The following is an 18,284-nucleotide window of genomic DNA, read 5'->3' on the forward strand; positions in this document are numbered from 1 at the left end:
TCCTTTGGAGCTCTTTTGTTTGCAAGAACTAATTCATATTCCTATGTAGGATAGGAACCAATCCTTCACATTTGAATGGAAAAAGAACATTAGCCTAGACTCAATGGAAAAATTCCATCATATGCATCAAAGGGCATCTCTTTCCCTATAGGAATTGAGATGCATGTCATCTCACTTCCCATGATTTGCCGATTCCAGTGACATTCCTGTCCTATGAACCAAAGGAGACCTAATGATTTCCAAATAAATATCTCTCATCCAAACAGCACAAGCACCCCCTACAGAAGTAAAACAATATTCCTATTGCACCATATGGTTATATATTCTCAGTGCATTTCTATAACATGTAAAAATAACTGGAAAAAGAAAAATAACTGGATAAATTATTATTATTTTGAAAATTTTAACAACAGCCAATTGTACAAAAGAAGGGCCTGAACATGAATATAGCACTATGTTATAAGTAGTTAGTCATCGTTGTAACCTTCAACATTCAGTCTTCTTCTGGATCTTCTGGGCGCTGTAAAAAGATAAGATCAAATGAGGAGGGGCCCTTCTCTGGAGCAAATGACAAACGAGACTATATAGTTCTCATCGTTTCGATCACAGTTACAACCAAGAAGTTCAGTATAAAACAATGTAACATTCATTGGATCTATGCATCAACTCAGAACCTGAATATTCTGACATAGTGATACTTCTGAAACAATGTCTAGTTCAACCCATTGAATAGAAGAAAAGCAAAATTCAACAGTAAAAAACAACACCGGTGGCAGGGAAGTAGAGGATGCAGCACCGGTCACGACGAAGAAGAGGATACGATGTCGGTCACGGGGAAGGAGGTCTCCAAGGGCGACGGGTTGAGGTCCATGACAGCGGTGGTTGACAGGATCTCAGTGACAGCACCTTGCGTTTCGTCTGCCTTAGGCGCTTAGGCCGCCATTAGGTGGTAAGGCGGGGGTTGATCGCCTTTAGAGGCCTTACCGTCTTGAAATCCTTGGGCCGTGCCTGGGACTAGAAGAACAAGATGCCTGGGACTAGAAGAACAAGAGGGGGCAATAAACGCTAGGGAAGAAGCAGAAGAGGGTTCGACACCGACGGTAGGGAAGTAGAGGATGCAGCAACGATCACGATGAAGAAGAGGATACGATGTCGGCGACGGGGAAGGAGGTCTCCAAGGGTGGCGGGTTGAGGTCCTTGCCAGCGGCGGTTGACAGGATCTCACAGTGGCGATGGGTCGACGGAAGGTCACCGGCAGAGGTGGGTAAACGAGAGCCAGGGCTCGCCGGCGACAGTGGTTACACGGGAGTTCACTTATGCGAGACAAAGGAAATGAAGGACGACTGTTTCCACACAATTCAGATGGGTCAAATTCCACACTGGTCCTAGTTGTTCGGCACAGACCATGTATTGGGTTTCAAAATCCAATTCTGATTCTACCGCCACCCAAACGGCAGAATTCACGAACGTTGTGAACCTAGATTAATAACAAAGATAACTACCCTACAGAAAATAGCCAGGTAGAAGGTTACGGAGGATGGGGTAGACAAAGGTTGAGATGAGAGAAAGATTGATTTTTCAAGCTTGTCTCAAGCATAGATACATATTATCCTTATACAGTGGATGTTTAGACCTTTGGCCTTTCCTAATACGGCACGAACTCACAACCCACCAGCCTCTACTATTATGATCAACCACCACTTATTCTACGTGGTTGTTGCACCCATGGTTCCGTGAGATCAAAAGCCTAATGCAGGTCTAAGATACACAGAAAAATGAAAGCATGCAGATGTCGGAGGGAAACTGGTAGGAAATTCTGTCTTTTACAGGCATTTTACAAAGACACCAGCATACAATATCCATAATAGCAGGTTTATTCTTTTGTATGGATTATGACCTAGCAGCCTATTAATCAAGCATATGTAAGATGGCATGTTAATTTACTACTTACATGTTTCATTGAAAAACCATTGTTGCTAATTGATATCCTTCTGTTTCCTAATGATTAAAAAAAAGTAGTTGTATATTCAATCAATCTTCAGTGCAATATTTTACGTATGACCTAAGGCTTAGATTATACACCTAAAGATAATTGTTAGGAGGGTCATTTATAATGGATCAAATACCTCGAAAACACGAAACGGTACCTATTTAGAAACCACAACATTTGTCTAAAATGTCATCTAACTTGGGTTGAAGATGATCAAAGTTTTTATCAAATATAACCCTTGCACTTAAAATGTCATCTAACAGCAACCTGGACAGGCGCATGATGGCGCGGTTTAGCCGCTTGCTCAACGACCTTGCGCTTAAAGAGGTCTACCTCAACGGGCGCCATTACACATGGTCCAACGAGCGCTCCCCTCCAACATTCTATGCACACGGACTGGGAGGAGCCCCATGGCAACTGTCACCTGCGGTACCTCCCTTCGTTCGTTTCCGATCATAGACCACTGCTCCTGGACTGCTCCCCACAACCGCCTAGCCACCCAAGATACCACTTCGAGGACTTTTGGGTGCGCCTTGATGGGTTACAGGACATCGTCGCAGAAGCCCGTCACTCCATGGACGACGCTGACCCGTTCCAACGGCTCATGCGACGTCTCCAGGCCACAGCCCACAAGTTGACCAATTGGAGCACGCGCACGGTTGGCAACGTCTGGCATGAACTGCTGCTATGGTTTGACAAAGTGTTAGAATAATCCGAGGCTTTCCGTCGATCTACCGAGGACCAAGCAATCACACAAGTACGACACCGAGATTTGTTAACGAGGTTCACCGATATGGCTACATCCCCGGGGCCTGACTACGGGCGCTCCTCCCCGTGACACCGTCACAATACCGCACGCCGGCCGCCCGGGCGCCGGCACGTGTGTCTACCCCCGCTATATATGAGAGGCCTAGGATACAAGTGTCCTATCAGGACACGACTCCATATCCTGTCTAAACACAATACTACTCAGAGTCCAACTGTAACCTACCTTGTACAAGAATATTCGACACAACTCTAACAAACTCCACCTTGGCGAATATTCTCCACCACCTTGAGTTCATCCATTGGTCAAACTTCCATGTACATTGGACTTGAGATACGCCATGAGCACCACTGCTACTCCCAGACTCCATGTGACTCCACCTGCAACTGTAGTCCCTTCTCGTCTTCTTCACAGTCAACCCTCGAGCAAAGTTAAGTTCCTTATTACTCTACTTTGTGCTTCCAACTTCCGAAGTATCCATTCAACGCCATCACACACTGATCACTGACCTGCATGAAAGTGAATAACCCACATATTGGATGCCACGTATAAGAGTTATCTGAACTCAACATCCTCGCTCTTCCTTGACCGTCTATCTGAAAGTTGAAAGAATTTCACCGTCGCCCTGTGTCACCCCGGAGTCAAATTCGCAGTTGTCTCATCCTTTTCTCGGGTAGTCTCTGACAATGTCCCAAAGCTATAGCACTCCGCCTCCTTCTATACTTGTCATATGCACCTTCCCATGTGCACTAAACACCACAACATATGCGGCCATGTACTTTCTTCGCTTATGACAATTCAGACTTTCCGTCACTTTCTCAGATTTTTTATGGTCAACTCCTGTCCATCAACTAGCACCCATAGACCCAGTCATCAACTTCAATCTGGCACCCTTTACACACTTTGTCTGACAACATGTCTGACCACCAGTGCCTTGTTCTGTAGTTGTGTCCCGTGCTTACCGCACACCTCGTCGCTATCACCGCGTCGAGCCTCTGCTGTCTTGTTCAAGTTTTCCAAGGTCGCGAACCCACACCACTCAACCCCCACTGCAGAGAACCACCGATCATCACCGACCGATGCCGAGTATCACGTCTCCATCAGACGACTGGTACCCAGTCCAATCCACGTGTCTCTCGCTATCCCACTGAAATAGGCTACGATTCTCCGAATTCTTACGCCGTAGCCCCTCCATCAGCACAGAGTGAAGTCTTTCGCTAGACTCCAGCTCCACCTTCAACATGACTCCATGTAGCTGGCCATGCTACCCCGCGCCCTGTCGACTTCAAGCTCTCATGTGCACTGTCTTGAATCAACCATGTGTCATAGTCTGTTGCAGCCGCACAAGCCCTCAGACCTGCACCACGTGCTTCCACGCCCCAGAAGTCGACCACCATCAGCATCACGCTCCTATGTCGTCGTCGCTGAAATCACCGCCTTCCTTTGCTTTGATCGACATCACGTCGATCCGTCAGACAGTCCAGTCCGACCCAGCCGAAAATATCGAAATGCAACCATGCTCCACCTTGCGTCATGTCTGCCCGCACATCCCCGTGCATTACTTGACACCATATGCATGCATGATCCCGCCACAACGCGCTCCAGACTCCTCCGAGCCATATACGCACGTCGTCATCCTGTACGTAAACTGTAGGTGTACCAAGCAAGGAGACAATGAGGAAATCCCTGTAGTAGACTTTCCATATGCACACAATCGTAGAGATTCAAACTCCATCATGTTTCCATGCATGCTTGTAGCGTCTAGACTGATTTGCCTCTCCCTGACCTTGCTCAAGATGGTCAACACCAGCATTCAACGTGCATCCATGAGTCCAGACGCATTCCTTTTTCCCCAACAAAACTCGTGTCACAGCTATGCAGTACATCGCCACGTCCACAACTTACAGTCAGCCATCTGCAACACAACGGCATCGCGCCTGGGCCTCGTCCAGCCTCGCCTTGGACCGGCTGCCCACCAGCTGATAGAGCCCCACGTCTTAGGCCCCATGCTTGGGCTGCCTGCCCTTCACGCCACCTGAACCTGGGCAACATGCTGCTGCCCTACAGGACACGCTGCCTGCCCTAGTTGGTCTGCCTGCACACTGGCAGCCCTAGTTGGTCTGCCTGCACACGCGGCTCCCTAGCGATTCCAGTGCCACCGTCGCTAGGTTGCCCAACCGGATCAAATCTATCCGATCAGCCCCGAAGCGCTGGCTGCACGTATGTTACGCCGCCGCTGAAAACCGATCTGCATCCTCTTCCTGCTTCCGATTGCTTCCTTGAAAATAATATCACCACGAATCCATCTGTTCCAGATCGTGTCCGCAGCAACTCATCGACGATGTATGCCAATTCCTTCTCCTTCAGTGATCATCCCGCAGAATTTCATAGATATTTTCTTCCTTGTCTCTAGATTAACAACCACAATTTCTTCGAACCTTGCTCTGATACCACTTGTTAGAATAATCCGAGGCTTTCCGTCGATCTACCGAGGACCAAGCAATCACACAAGTACGACACCGAGATTTGTTAACGAGGTTCACCGATATGGCTACATCCTCGGGGCCTGACTACGGGCGCTCCTCCCCGTGACACCGTCACAATACCGCACGCCGGTCGCCCGGGCGCCGGCACACGCCGCCGGCTCCCCCGCGTGCCTCTGCCATTATGTTGGCATAGGTTACATCGTGTGTCTACCCCCGCTATATATGAGAGGCCTAGGATACAAGTGTCCTATCAAGACACAACTCCATATTCTGTCTAAACACAATACTACTCAGAGTCCAACTGTAACCTACCTTGTACAAGAATATTCGACACAACTCTAACACAAAGCCCAGGATGACAGGACGCTCTCAGCCCACGAGGAGTGGCTGCGCAAGCAAATCAAGGGCTCCTACTTGGGGCTAGCATCGCTCGAGCACACCATCGCCCGACAGCGGGCATGCATCGCCTCTCCCAACGAAGGAGACGCGAACACCTCTTTCTTCCACGGCAATGTTCCTATCAGCGCCAGAAGAATCAGGTGCACGGCCTAAACGTCGAAGGCCGCACGTTCACCGGCCACGACGATATGGCCTATACCGCCTTTGCACACTTCGCCGAGCTTCTAGGCACCGAGATTGACGCGGCTGCACGCTATACCTCTCGTAGCTGATCACCCCTTCCTCGGATCTCCTTGAGTTGGATGCGCCCTTTAACGACGAGGAGATCTAGAACGTTGTCAAGCAACTGTCAGCGCGCAAGGCACCGGGGCCTGACAGCTTCACCGTCGTGTTCTTGCGCCTGCTGGCCCACGATCAAGGCCGACTTCGCCGCCCTTCCGGTAGCTCTACGACATGCATGGAGCGGGTTCTCGCGCCTGAATCAAACCCTGCTGTCGCTGCTTCCCAAGCGTGCCCATGCGAACTGCATGCATGACTATCGGCCGATAAGCCTCATTCACCTAGTTGCCAAGATCTTCGCCATGGTACTGTCGATCTGCCTCGCTCCCAAGCTCGACGCTCTTGTCAGCAACAACCAGAACGCCTTCATCCCTCGGCGCAACCTCCATGACAACTCCGTGTTGGTGCGCCAATATGCTCGCTTGCTGCACCAGCTGGGCGCGCCGCGCATCTTGCTAAAGATTGATCTCGCGCGGGCATTCGACTCACCGTCCTGGCCTTTCCTCTTCGTGGTGTTGAGGCAATATGGCTTCGGGGATAGGTTCCTTGAGTGGATGGCGATTCTCCTGTCTTCAGCCAGCACCAAGGTGCTGCTAAACGGGAGCCCTGGCCCCAAATTTGGCATCGCCGGGGCCTGCTTCAAGGAGACACCATGTCGCCGCAGTTGTTCATCTTGGCCATCAACACCCTTGGTCGCCTGTTTAAGCGTGCCACCGAGCTTGGAATCATACGCCGATTGCACCCGTCAAGATCAATCCCATTCATCTCGCTATATGCGGATGACGTGGTCCTATTTTGCTATCCCCAGCCGGACGACATCGACGCCGAAGGCAATCCTGCAGCACTTTGGCCGGGCATTTGGTCTCCACGTCAATTTCGCCAAGAGCACCGTCATGCTCACCTGTTGCAATGATGACGCGTGCTGCCCGCCGCCAAGAGCCTCGGTTGCCCAGTCGTCGAACTTCCCATCACATACCTGGGCATCCGCTCACCATCAGGCGCCCCACCACTGCTCAGTTGCTCCCTCTTGTTGAGAAAGTAGCAGGGAGATTGCCCGCCTGGAAGACTTGGCTCATGAACATAGTAGGCCGCCTCGCGCTGGTGAAACCGGTGCTCGGCACGATCCCGCTGCACCAACTGCTTGTGCTGGCACCACCCAATAAGATCCTTAGGATGCTCAAGAGAATCCATCGTGGATTCCTTTGGGCCGGACGCGCCGAGGCTAACGGTGGCCACTGCCACATTAACTGGCGCCGCGTTGCGCGCCCCCGATAACTAGGTGGGCTGGGTGTGCACGACCAGGAGCGCACCGGCATGGCGCTAAGGACCCGTTGTCTCTGGTTCAGCAAAACCGATGATCGCCGCATCTGGGCTGGACTAGACCTCCAGTTCTTCGCCAGCACCCACACGGTTATTGGGAAAGGCCACAACACCAAATACTGGGAGGACCATTGGAACAATGGGCGCTCTGTTTGCAAGATCACCCCCTTACTGCATGCCTGCATCCCCAAGCGACGCAGGAAGGACAGGACGGTCACCGAAGGCCTGCAGGCTCACCTTTGGGCACGCGACATCAACGGCGTCCTGGGACTTCACGAAATCGTCCAGTACTTGCTGCTCTAGCGCCTTCTCGAGACCGTTACACTCTGCCGAGCCAGACAAGCTGATTTGAAAGTGGAACGAGGCCGACACCTACACCGCTAAATCGGCCTACCTCACATCCTTCCACGGGTTGATCGCATGCAACGACTGGAAGCTCACCTGGAAGAGCTGGGCGCCGACGAAAGTGAAATTCTTCCATTGGCTCGCCAGCTTAGATCGCTGCTGGGCGGCGGATCGCCTCGCTCGACATGGGCTCCAGTATCACGCGGCATGCCCCTTGTGTGACCAGGCTCCGAAGACGATGCACCACCTCCTGCTAGCATGCCCCTTCTCGCGCCAGGTATGCCACGAGATCCTCGCATGGATGTGCATGACCCGCAGAACGTCGGACAACGACAGCTCCCTGCTCGACTGGTGGCACAACGCTAGGCAGGACACCCCTCAGTTGATGCGCAAGGGGCTTGCATTCGTGACACTCCTAACATCCTGGATGATTTGGAAACACAGGAACGACTGCATCTTCGATCGTGCGCAACCGTCATGGGCAGGATCGAAGACGAAGCCAGACTTTGGGCTACTGTTGGTGCCGAAGGGCTTAGGGTTATGCTCCCCACCACATGGGACGTATACTAGCGTCCATTTGATGACTGTAAACCACCACCTAGGAGGACTGTAACTTCAATCTCTCTATTTCAATGAAATGAAACGCAAAGGTCCTTTGCGTTTTCCCTAAAAAATCAAAAATCGGGATAAGCTAGAAAACAACTGTATGCCAGAGCCTGATCAAACTCAAAACTTCCATGCAAGTTTTAGCCAGTAAACAGTCTACGGATATTTGGATCTCATGCTTGAATAAATGCAGCCAATCAACCAACTCGATGCATGGAATTCTTGGTCATATACCAGCAACCCGAATCCTCCTAGAATGTATATAAATCGTTAAGAAAAGACTAGTCATGCTGCTGACCTTACCTAGAATCCAATTGGGATAAAGGTATCCCCATTAGTAGAAGTGACAAAAGACTAGCGACCCAAAGTTGGAGCATAAGTGATGCAACTGACAAGAGGACAAGAGACAAGCCCATCCAAAACAGGTTTGGTAACAATGCTATATGCAATAAAGTGATAGTCCAAAATGCTCTGTATCTACTTTCAATGCAGTTCTAGGATGGAAAAAGTGCTATGCCTATGTAAATATGAGTAATCCGACTGTTATTTAAACATCAAAGAAAAAAAATCCAACCATGTTTTACTGACTTCAGTGCAAATGTAAAGCAGAAGCTAGCAAGTAACTTATCATAGTACCTCTTTTAGGCTACAGTTAGCTACGAAAATACACATGAGTTGTCCAAGAAAGCAAGCTATGACAGAACCCAAAAGGTCCAAAAGACAAACGAAATCAACCAGTTCAGTGACTAAGAATGTCGTACCGGTAGGAAGTCCCAATCTTCCTCTCTCATATCAAATTTTTCAGTAGTTTCTTCATCAAGCAGTAACTGAACCAAAACAAATAATATATAAATTGCTCATTAGATATCATGTAAAAATTATATGTTAAAAAACTCACGGTATGCATTCCAGTGTACTCATCATAGTCATGTACAACTGCTGGGACATACCTGAAAGGCAGAATATTGAAAGACAAGGGTTTAAACTGGGACGGAAACTGAAAACGATAAATAAAAGGACATCTAACACCATCAACCAGATTTGAAGTTGTGAAGGCATACATTTTGTCCCGTCGATCCCATAAACGGATGATTTCCCCAATACAGTTATCTGAGGTTGTCTTTCTTTTCTTCATGTCATGCTGATCTTGTGAGTTTGCTGAGTTACCATTGTGGAGAATAAATGAGTTGACCGACTTAGACGTGCCAACCATTTTTCTGCAGTTTGAAGATCCACAATGACAATCTTGGTCTGCTCCAAACTGGACAAATCTGTAGATAAGGACAGAGATTAGAAACAGCAACAGTTTTGTGTACACAATGTGATAAAGCAAGGTGGGTGAAACAGATTTGTTTATAATGAAAAAAGAACACTTATAAAGTAATCAGGAACCTGAACAAACATACTTATAGTCATAGGTCAGCTCCTCCCCTCTCTCTATGTCACGAAGAGCAAAAATTCCAACTCGGGTCTCTCCATCTACAGTCCTGAAATAACATGATACCAGTAGCAAATATCAGGGTCATCAGCATGGATATAGAATAAGCAGTACAATATAACTAACCATTTCTGCATCTCTGTGTTTGGTTCACAACTATGATTGATGAACCTGGACTTGTTCCCCTTGTTTGTTGCATCAATGACCATATTGCTACTGACCTCACAAAGATAGAAGTTAGTGTAACGTTGTCTCTTCATTTTCCACAGTCTTTCCTCGCAAGTTCTGTCATCAATAACTACAATATTGATGCAACATATATGGATGTTAGTTTGATCGCCCAGTGTACGATGTGAGTAACCATCATAATATATAATACTTGCATTTTTCTGCATTTCATTTACTTGCTCAAAATAGATTTCAACAAACCCTTACCTTCTCCTACATATTCTATGACAAATTCTCCTTTCTTTATTTCGTCCTCGGCTATCAATCCAAAGCCACATTTCTCTGTCTAGAATAATATAACAGTCTTTTAGGGAACTATTGGGAAGTGAAAAAAAAAATGTATACACAAAAATTAAACGTTTTATGAAACAATTAAATTTATGCACCACTTCCAACAAAACTTAGAAAACGGTCATCAAATAATGATGTTTGGCTACGCTTCAAAATATATCAAACATGAAAGAACTTGCTTAGATTCTCTGTAGACTTATTAACACATAAGAGCATACTTTTCTCCTCACATTTATTTTTGCCAATTGTGGAGTATTCAATGTTAGGTGTAGCAGACGACATATCCAACAGTTAGGTGTAGCAGAGATGCGCATGTTGAGATGGATATGCGGCCACACAAGGAAGGATCGGGTACGGAATGACGATATACGAGAGGGACTTGGGGTAGCACCGATTGAAGAGAAGCTGGTCCAGCATCGTCTCAGATGGTTTGGACATATTCAACGGAGGCCACCGGAAGCGCCGGTGCATAGCGGACGGATAAAGCGTGCTGAGAATGTTAAGAGGGGTCGTGGTAGACCAAACTTGACATGGGAGGAGTCCGTTAAGAGAGACCTGAAGGTTTGGAATATCGACAAAGACTTAGCCATGGACAGGGGTGCGTGGAAGTTAGCTATCCACGTTCCAGAGCCATGACTTGGCTTCGAGATCTTATGGGTTTCAACTCTAGCCTACCCCAACTTGTTTGGGACTGAAAGGCTTGGTTGTAGTTGTTGTGGAGTATTCAATGTTGAAGTATTGCTTGTGTTAGTGCATGAAGAATGAATATACTGCCTCACAAGATGAAGAAAGTTTCATTAAGGGATTTACCATGGTTTAAGCTGCAGGGTCATTTGTGCGCAGAATGTTACTATATTTTGGATATTTTGCTAACATACATATAATCACTATGAAACATGCAGACATAAGGGCCAGCTCAAATATGGAGCACAGGGATAAATAATGTGGTTCCTAAGAAATCTCTGAAATCTATATAGTTCCAAAAAGAAATACAAAATAACTTGTAGGTAGCAAAACGTTATATGTAACATCACATCATAAAGAAAAACAATACCAGACAACACAGTATCATAAATTGACCTAGGGCAACAGTGAAACTGACTATAGAAACAAATGTCTTGAACGGTAAAATCATCAGGATACGTACAACCAAGAAAATGACGCAAATTTAGTTAAGTTGGTCCTGGTGGACAAGCAAATATAGCAGAAGTTGTCTGCACAAAGATTCGACATGTATGTATAGGATATAGCCTAATATGGCAGGTCAAGCATATTTTCCTATGTTTGTATCCCCCTAAGATTAACAACTAAACAAAAATTAGGTCGCATAAGGACAAGTAACTGGTTAGCTGCACAGACTAACATGACAATTCACCAGAATCAAGAACTTGTGGCGGAAAGAATTGGAAGTCAGAGGAGGCCATGGCCACTGTTGGAGGTGCCGACAGCAGCAAGTTTTGGGAGGAGATAATAGCAGGGGCCAGAAGGCACCTGCAGGGTGAAATAGGCCTTGCTGTGGTGGATTTGGGCTGCCATGTCAGCATCACTTCAGCAGAGTCACATAGGACAAAAAGGATGGCCGGACGAGTCAAGGACACACAAACTTGATGTCAAGGAAACAGAGGAGGCTTGACGTTGGGAGCTCGCACCAATGGCTGTGAGTTTTTAATTATGTCGAACCACAGGCCCCAGAAAGCCAGATAGGGAACAGGGAGAGGAACATCCCTGCCCCTGCTTCACAGGGTTCATCCCCCGATGCACGGTTACCCTACTGTGGTTGTAATTATCCATTTTTATGGATGTAATGTACATGGCTAGCTGTCACGCACTCCGGAAAAATAGCTAATTCTTTAAGGGGCAATATCTGTTTTTTCCTTTTCATGTGTGTATGTTATGATCTCTGTTCCCAAAGCATCTTTCAGATTCATGAGTGCTTGTGCCCATTTCAATCAAACCAATAATGCATGAAGCAATGCCGAAGCAAACTTAACAGATCATGAATGCTGTCTGGAGGTGTAAAATTACTGCAGACGGTATTTAGCTCGTTAAATGGGCGGAATGAGTTAATTGAATAGCTCCAAGAGCAGATGATACTGTTGCCATATGGAAGATTGCTAGCTACGGCATGTACAATGCGGTGACCTTCGTTGTGATATTTAGTTATCTACGAAGCAAGAGAGGAGAAAGAAAGAAACTTGTTTCACTCCAGGAAAAGCTAAGAGAAGGCTAATTGTTCTAAAGAATAAGAACTCGACACTGTATTAATGTTTTATAGCCGTCCTAACAAGTCTTATTGGAAGGTTAAAAGTTTGCAACCATACAGCAGTGTAACATCGCAAGTTTGGTTAGCCAGTCTGTTAATCTCACATTGTTGACAATTGTACAAACAGTATTATTTGTCACGAACTGTGTGACCTAACACCATCCCCTGTGGGCCGTGGCAAGAAACAATTCTGAGGTAATTGATGGCATTGACAAAATAGGCTCTTGATACAGTACAGTTGTTCTGCATAGTCGCTATTCTGCTACTAAAAAAACTCTACAAGATTTCCAGCCTGGTCACTGGAACTAAATAAGTCCACAAAATTTAGGAAATTTTAGCTAGTATTTTTAATCCACGGCCTGTCACTCAAATTATTCCATTCCTACCTGTATTTTCCTCGCATATTTGCTGCTAGGATTTTATATTGCTCCAATGCAGACCTTATTTTGTTGATTTTTAACTATGCAGGATTTAGTTGTTGGTAGACCCAAAGCTGTGTATTTCTATGAAGTTGATGGTAAAGGTCCTTGCTGGGCTCCTGACGGTGAGAAGAAGTTCGTAGGCTGGTTTCAGCTGTATATACTTTGCATTATTGAAGATTAGAGAACCTGGAAAAATACTCTTAATGAATATGGCTCCTCTAATCTTATGAAATAAGGAACCCACAGTCCCCTTACGACACAACATAGAAACTAGAACACATTCTATTCAAGGCTCATGCAGTAAAAATAGATTATATTCAGATATTGCATTATAGGACCATATATAGCAATGGCAGTGTTCCTCATCAGTCCTCACTTTCCCCTTAAATGGCCGATTTGTTCCAAACTCACTAGTTATGAAAACTTGAATAGGTCATACCTTAATCAATTTTGTTTTGAACAAAGGTCGGAGCTGGAATGATTTATTAGCACAGTTGTTCTCACATTTACAGTTTGATGAACAACAAGAGAACAGCATCCTGCACCAATAAAATAGCGGTTCAGAATTGTTCTTTTCTCAACAATACTGAATTTTACAAGTGCTTTAATCAAATAGTAGTTAAGAACAATTTGTATGTTTTCTTCATTTTTCTTACAGAGTACGAAGCAGTTATAATATGCGCTTGTGTGTGTGTGCCACAGAGAGAGAGAGAGAGAGAGAGAGAGTACCCGCATTGGCAATCTTTTCCACAAGTAACTGGTGATCCAGAAGAAAGGGAGCAAGAACAAAAAATGCCATCATCTTCAACCCGCTTCTTAGTAAGATAAACATCTTTGCAGAATTAAGGACATCAATAATGTGAAAAGTCTGATTATCATGTGCAGATTAGAAGTTCAGATCATGAAACTGTAAATGGGCAATGAAAACTTTATATTCCTACTCATAGGAAGGAAAATGAGAGAACCACAACACATTAAGCCAGTTTGAAATGCATCCTCGTAAGCACATTACTGCAAAACATAAAAACACTCACTTTCCCGTACCATGTTCCTTTCTACTTCAAAGACTACAGTATCAGATTTCCTCACATGTTACATTACAGTTATAGTCGTATCATAAATCCAGATTGCCAGGTGAAATACATTGAAAGATATGATGAATCTTCCTTCACAATATAGCAGAATATGAAAACTTCAACCCCGACATATTACAAAATTAAATCATGCAATGGTGCACATGATTGCTGCTCTGAGAACTTAATAGATAGGTTTCAAGAAATGATAGGCAAGGATACTCCGCTTAATTGGTATATAGTAGCCTAGCTTCCATTCTTTCAACGCAGATGGCAGATCAAAATCTACAAAATCTGCAGGATCTTTCAGCGCCTTAGTCAATTCATCAAAAACACGCTCGGGGCCCTGCACAACAAATATTGATGATAATATCACTAGAATTTCTCTCTTTGAATTTTTTTTAACCTCAATTTTAATGGCTTGTAAATTTTTCAAATCTGACAGTTCGTGGTGACTGTCTAAGCCTTACAGTAGCCATGACCAGCTGACCCCTAACCCCCTCCCTACGCACGGTCAACCCCTCGCGTGATTGGCCATGGTCAGTGTTATTGTAAGCAGTTTTGGGCCAAGGAACACCACTTTAGCAAGTTTAAGGGGTCCAAACATGTGAATTTAGAGTAACAGGCCTAAAGTGAGTGCAGCGCACAATTTAAGGAACTGACGGGGCATTTTACTCTATGTTTATGTTAGACTGAACATAAGGTAGAATCAAGGAAATTCTACCGTAAATATGATCGGCACAGTAAGCTGTGTGGAAACACTAATGCAGGTACAACCAGTGGGATTGGAGCAAACCCCGGGCCAAAAGCTAAGCGCTTATAACTACCTCAAAGAAATATGGCTCGGTTGCAACATGAAATGAAATTGATAACAAAATGCATCGATTTAAGCTCATCTGATCGATTTATTTAGAAATTTGACCTTGCCAACACAAGAATATTTTTGAGATAACCAGCACTGGAATAAGGAATAATAAAACATACTGACATAAGCATCTTCTATTTAGTTCAGTTCAATCAAATTTAGAAATTACCCAGGAGACACGAGCAGGCGAGCTGCGAGAGCAGGCAACAGTTGCGCATGCGTCGCTGCGCGAGTCGGAGAGCATCGATCTAGACCCCAGCGTTACTCGAGGCCGGCGGCGGAAGGATCCCGCCGGTCGAGGCGGAGGCAGGAACTGGCCGGAGGGGAGAGCACCGCCTAGGCCGAGACGGAACGATGTGGTCACGTGGATGGAGAGCAAACAGTAGTGGAGGGTGAAGGTAATAGGTGGGGGGGGGGGGGGGGGGGCAGCCCAGCGGAGGCGGCTGCGACGGCCGGCGGGCGACGCAGCCGCACGGGGAACAGTAGGGACAGGCGGCGTGACTCGTGTCGTGAGATTCCGAGCGCTCGAAGTAAACCGTGGATTCAAGTTTTCTTTTTTTTACCTGTTTTTCTGTTAACTAAGCATAGTGCGTGCGTTGCTACGGAGGCAACAAAAAATAACTTGCTCATATGTTATTACATGAACAGTACTAAAAAATAAACATAATTTCTGAAATAAGTTTAATTGTTTTGTACTATTAATCATCAGTTATGTGCAATGACAACCTAGGCTACGGCATAATTTCTCAATGCAATAATATAGACAGAATGATAATATCAATTAAGGCTTGTTGAGCTCAGTTGCTGATTTCTTGTGCTTGATTTAGAAAAATGTCCAAATGCTCCTACGATGATTCGCCATGCTAATTGCTCCATGTCCATAGGTTTCTGCTCGTTCTAACATTGCAATGCATGTCTGATTCAATCAGTAATATAAGTAGTAAATGTCACAACTAGGTAATTGGTCTGATAAACCCGCGTCATCTGATGACACATAACTTAACTTTTTCGAATGGAATTTGTCAAGGTTTTTGGCGTAACATAGCGGTGCGAAACATCTTTTGTTTATCACGTTCACGGACCACTATTACAGATTTACAATAGATCCAATGTTAATCATTATGTTCTACTAATTTAGTACTATACAAGGACTTTTTCTGCTAATATAATTTTTTCATACCGTCTTTTTAGAAAGACACGTGCATATAATTATTACATACAATCAGACTCTATTTGAATAACTTGAATGTATAAAATGCCAAGCTAGCCACCTAGGAAAAATCAGTGGCGTGAGCTCTAGGGCACCGGTGGTCGTAGGTCCGAGCGGCCAGCGGTGCCCGCTCACGGCCGATGTTCAAGAGGGCAGCTGCGACCATGTAGAATGGTGCACGAGCATGGCCGGAGGCCAAGCTGATTGCTCCAGGCAGAAGCAGCGCTCCAACAGCAAGAAATGGACTTCCTAGCTTGGTATTGGACAGTTTCATTAATTTATTTATCAAGGTATTGAACAATGCGTATGTGTGTGAACAGTGCCATCATTATATTTACAGTATCATTTATCAGGTGGTCCCACGTCCAAATGAGCTGTCACGGCTTTTTTATACATGTGTGTAGAGTTTAGATAGAAAAAATACGATCTACATGCTCGGTTCGGATCACATGAGGCATATATTTTATTTAAGTTGATGTTGTAGTAGGTCCCACATGTAGATGAAGGGGGTGAGTGAACTGACCACCAACTCAAATCTTTAGTAGTAGGAAAGAAATTGTGTGTTGTCCGGTTGCCTACTTCACGGCACGACCCCAAAGGGATGTTCGTTTGATTCGGATTATGTCTGTTTGGGGCGGGCAATGGAATCGTGTCCGAGTTTTTTTGGATGCGGTGACCGTGCGCCCAACGCGCGGATGCATTCTTTGGCTGCATCTTATTCGCCTCCTTTTTCAAATGCAAATATTCGAATAATCACGGCTTGTATTTCATGCAAATGGCCCTAGTTCACGCGGCAACACAGCCAGCCTACACGACCTTATCGGCAACACACCCAGCGGCCTGCAACACACCCAGCCTCCAAAATGAATAGTTTTGTACCCGGCAACAGAGCCAGCCTCCAAAATAAATAGGTTTGTCGCCAGCACACAACCAGCGGCCGGCACCCATGCTAGCCACCAAAAAGAATGGCCACGGTCGAACAGACCACCTAGTTCACGTCGTCGGTGTCGAGCATCTCCTTCTGCCGGACCTCGAACCAGCTCCTCATATTCTTGCTCATCTTGCTCAAGTCGACGCTTATGGTCGCTAGCGCCACCTCCTTTACTTTGGTTGAGGCATTGGTGGCCTCGATGTCGAGATGCCTCTGCGGGGACGCCTCCTCCATGTCGATATTCCTCTTCTTGGTCGCCTTCTCCATCTCAAACTTCTTTGTTTGAAGCTCAAGGTATTGCTTCATTTGCTCCTCCTTGCCTTGTCGCTTTTTCTCGTCCCTCGCTTCATTTTGAGACATCATGTTGTGCAAAGTCTCATGCAAGGCAAAGGATGCCGCATCACTCTTGTCGTCCATCTTGGAGTTGGTCTTGCCCATCGGCCTCTTCAACGCCTCACCATCTCCACCTCCAGCCAAGGCAGACGTCTTCTTGCCTCTCTTCCTTTGAAGTTTGCGGTATTGATCTTTGAACTTAGGGCAATTGTTGATGATCCTCCAACAATGTGTAAGAGTGAATGGCTTGTCATTGTGTCGGGCCTTGAATGCTTCCAAAGATTGAAATGCCTGCACGATCAACAACAATTGGACATGCAAACATAAAGAAGGCCGAAGTCACGGCCGTAGCAACGAAAGATAAGAGACCATACCATGTCCCCAATGCCAAGACCACTCGCGGGACGTGTTTCAACGCTCTCAAGTGTGGCACAATACTTGTTGCATTATTGTTGGATGAACAACCACCTCTTTTGAATCGAGGTGATGTGGTATTCGCTCGTAAATTGGTAGGGTGGAAACAACTTTCTTTCATGGAATGTTTTGTGAATTCTTGTCCAAAAAACAAGTCATTTTTGCTGCACACCGATCCTTGGATCTTGGCCAACCTCCATCCAACTTTCGCAAATCAACTTGTCCTCTTTTTCTGAGTGTGATTCCGTACGAATGCTCTTCTTCCTCTTTTGTGCTTCCGCTCTTTGGTGAGCTCGTCGATGAACAATGGATCGCCTACAATATCGATGCCTTCCTCCTATTCATCACCTTCACCTTTGCAATAGATGGCATCATCTTCATACCACGAGTCACCATGGTCGCCCGTCTCAAAGTCTTCATCGACAACGAACTGGCCATGGGCATCCTGACTCTGTGTCTCCTTGGGATCGAAGGCATCACCATGCCCTCCCATCTGGAAGGCCTCGCCACGGCCATCATAGCCTCGTAGATGACATTCTCCATGGATTGGTTGTACAAGCAGTCCTCGACGGTTGGCGTTGGTGTTGGTGTTGGCATTTCACCGAACAGGACGTGGGGCGACGGC

General features: G+C 46.0%; 1 protein-coding gene across 2 annotated transcripts; it reads right to left on the reverse strand.

Annotated features, from left to right (window-relative positions):
- Positions 1-214: 214 nt before the first annotated feature.
- On the reverse strand, positions 215-15,250 carry LOC123395868 (histone-lysine N-methyltransferase ASHH3-like). Of its 2 annotated transcripts, XM_045090900.1 has the most exons (11): positions 14,941-15,250; positions 14,129-14,252; positions 13,563-13,665; positions 13,273-13,372; positions 10,065-10,143; positions 9,756-9,927; positions 9,598-9,678; positions 9,253-9,462; positions 9,090-9,141; positions 8,953-9,018; positions 215-520 (listed from the first exon to the last, which is right to left on the reverse strand). In XM_045090900.1, the coding sequence occupies exons 1-11, from the start codon at positions 15,013-15,015 to the stop codon at positions 494-496; spliced, it is 1,089 nt and encodes a 362-aa protein (XP_044946835.1). In that variant the 5' UTR covers positions 15,016-15,250; the 3' UTR covers positions 215-493. The 2 variants fall into 2 exon arrangements, with proteins under 2 accessions (XP_044946835.1, XP_044946834.1); XM_045090899.1 differs by having other exon boundaries at positions 9,090-9,462.
- Positions 15,251-18,284: the final 3,034 nt, after the last annotated feature.

The sequence above is a fragment of the Hordeum vulgare genome, chromosome 5H (genome assembly GCF_904849725.1).
Source record: "Hordeum vulgare subsp. vulgare chromosome 5H, MorexV3_pseudomolecules_assembly, whole genome shotgun sequence".
Taxonomy (NCBI): Eukaryota; Viridiplantae; Streptophyta; class Magnoliopsida; order Poales; family Poaceae; genus Hordeum; species Hordeum vulgare.

Coding starts and splice junctions, on each gene's coding strand:
- LOC123395868 (XM_045090899.1), bottom strand. CDS start 15,015: ATGCTCTCCGACTCGCGCAGCGACGCATGCGCAACTGTTGCCTGCTCT. Junction 9,928..10,064: donor CATAGAATATGTAGGAGAAG/GTAAGGGTTTGT, acceptor TCAATATTGTAG/TTATTGATGACAGAACTTGC. Junction 9,679..9,755: donor AACACAGAGATGCAGAAATG/GTTAGTTATATT, acceptor ATGTTATTTCAG/GACTGTAGATGGAGAGACCC.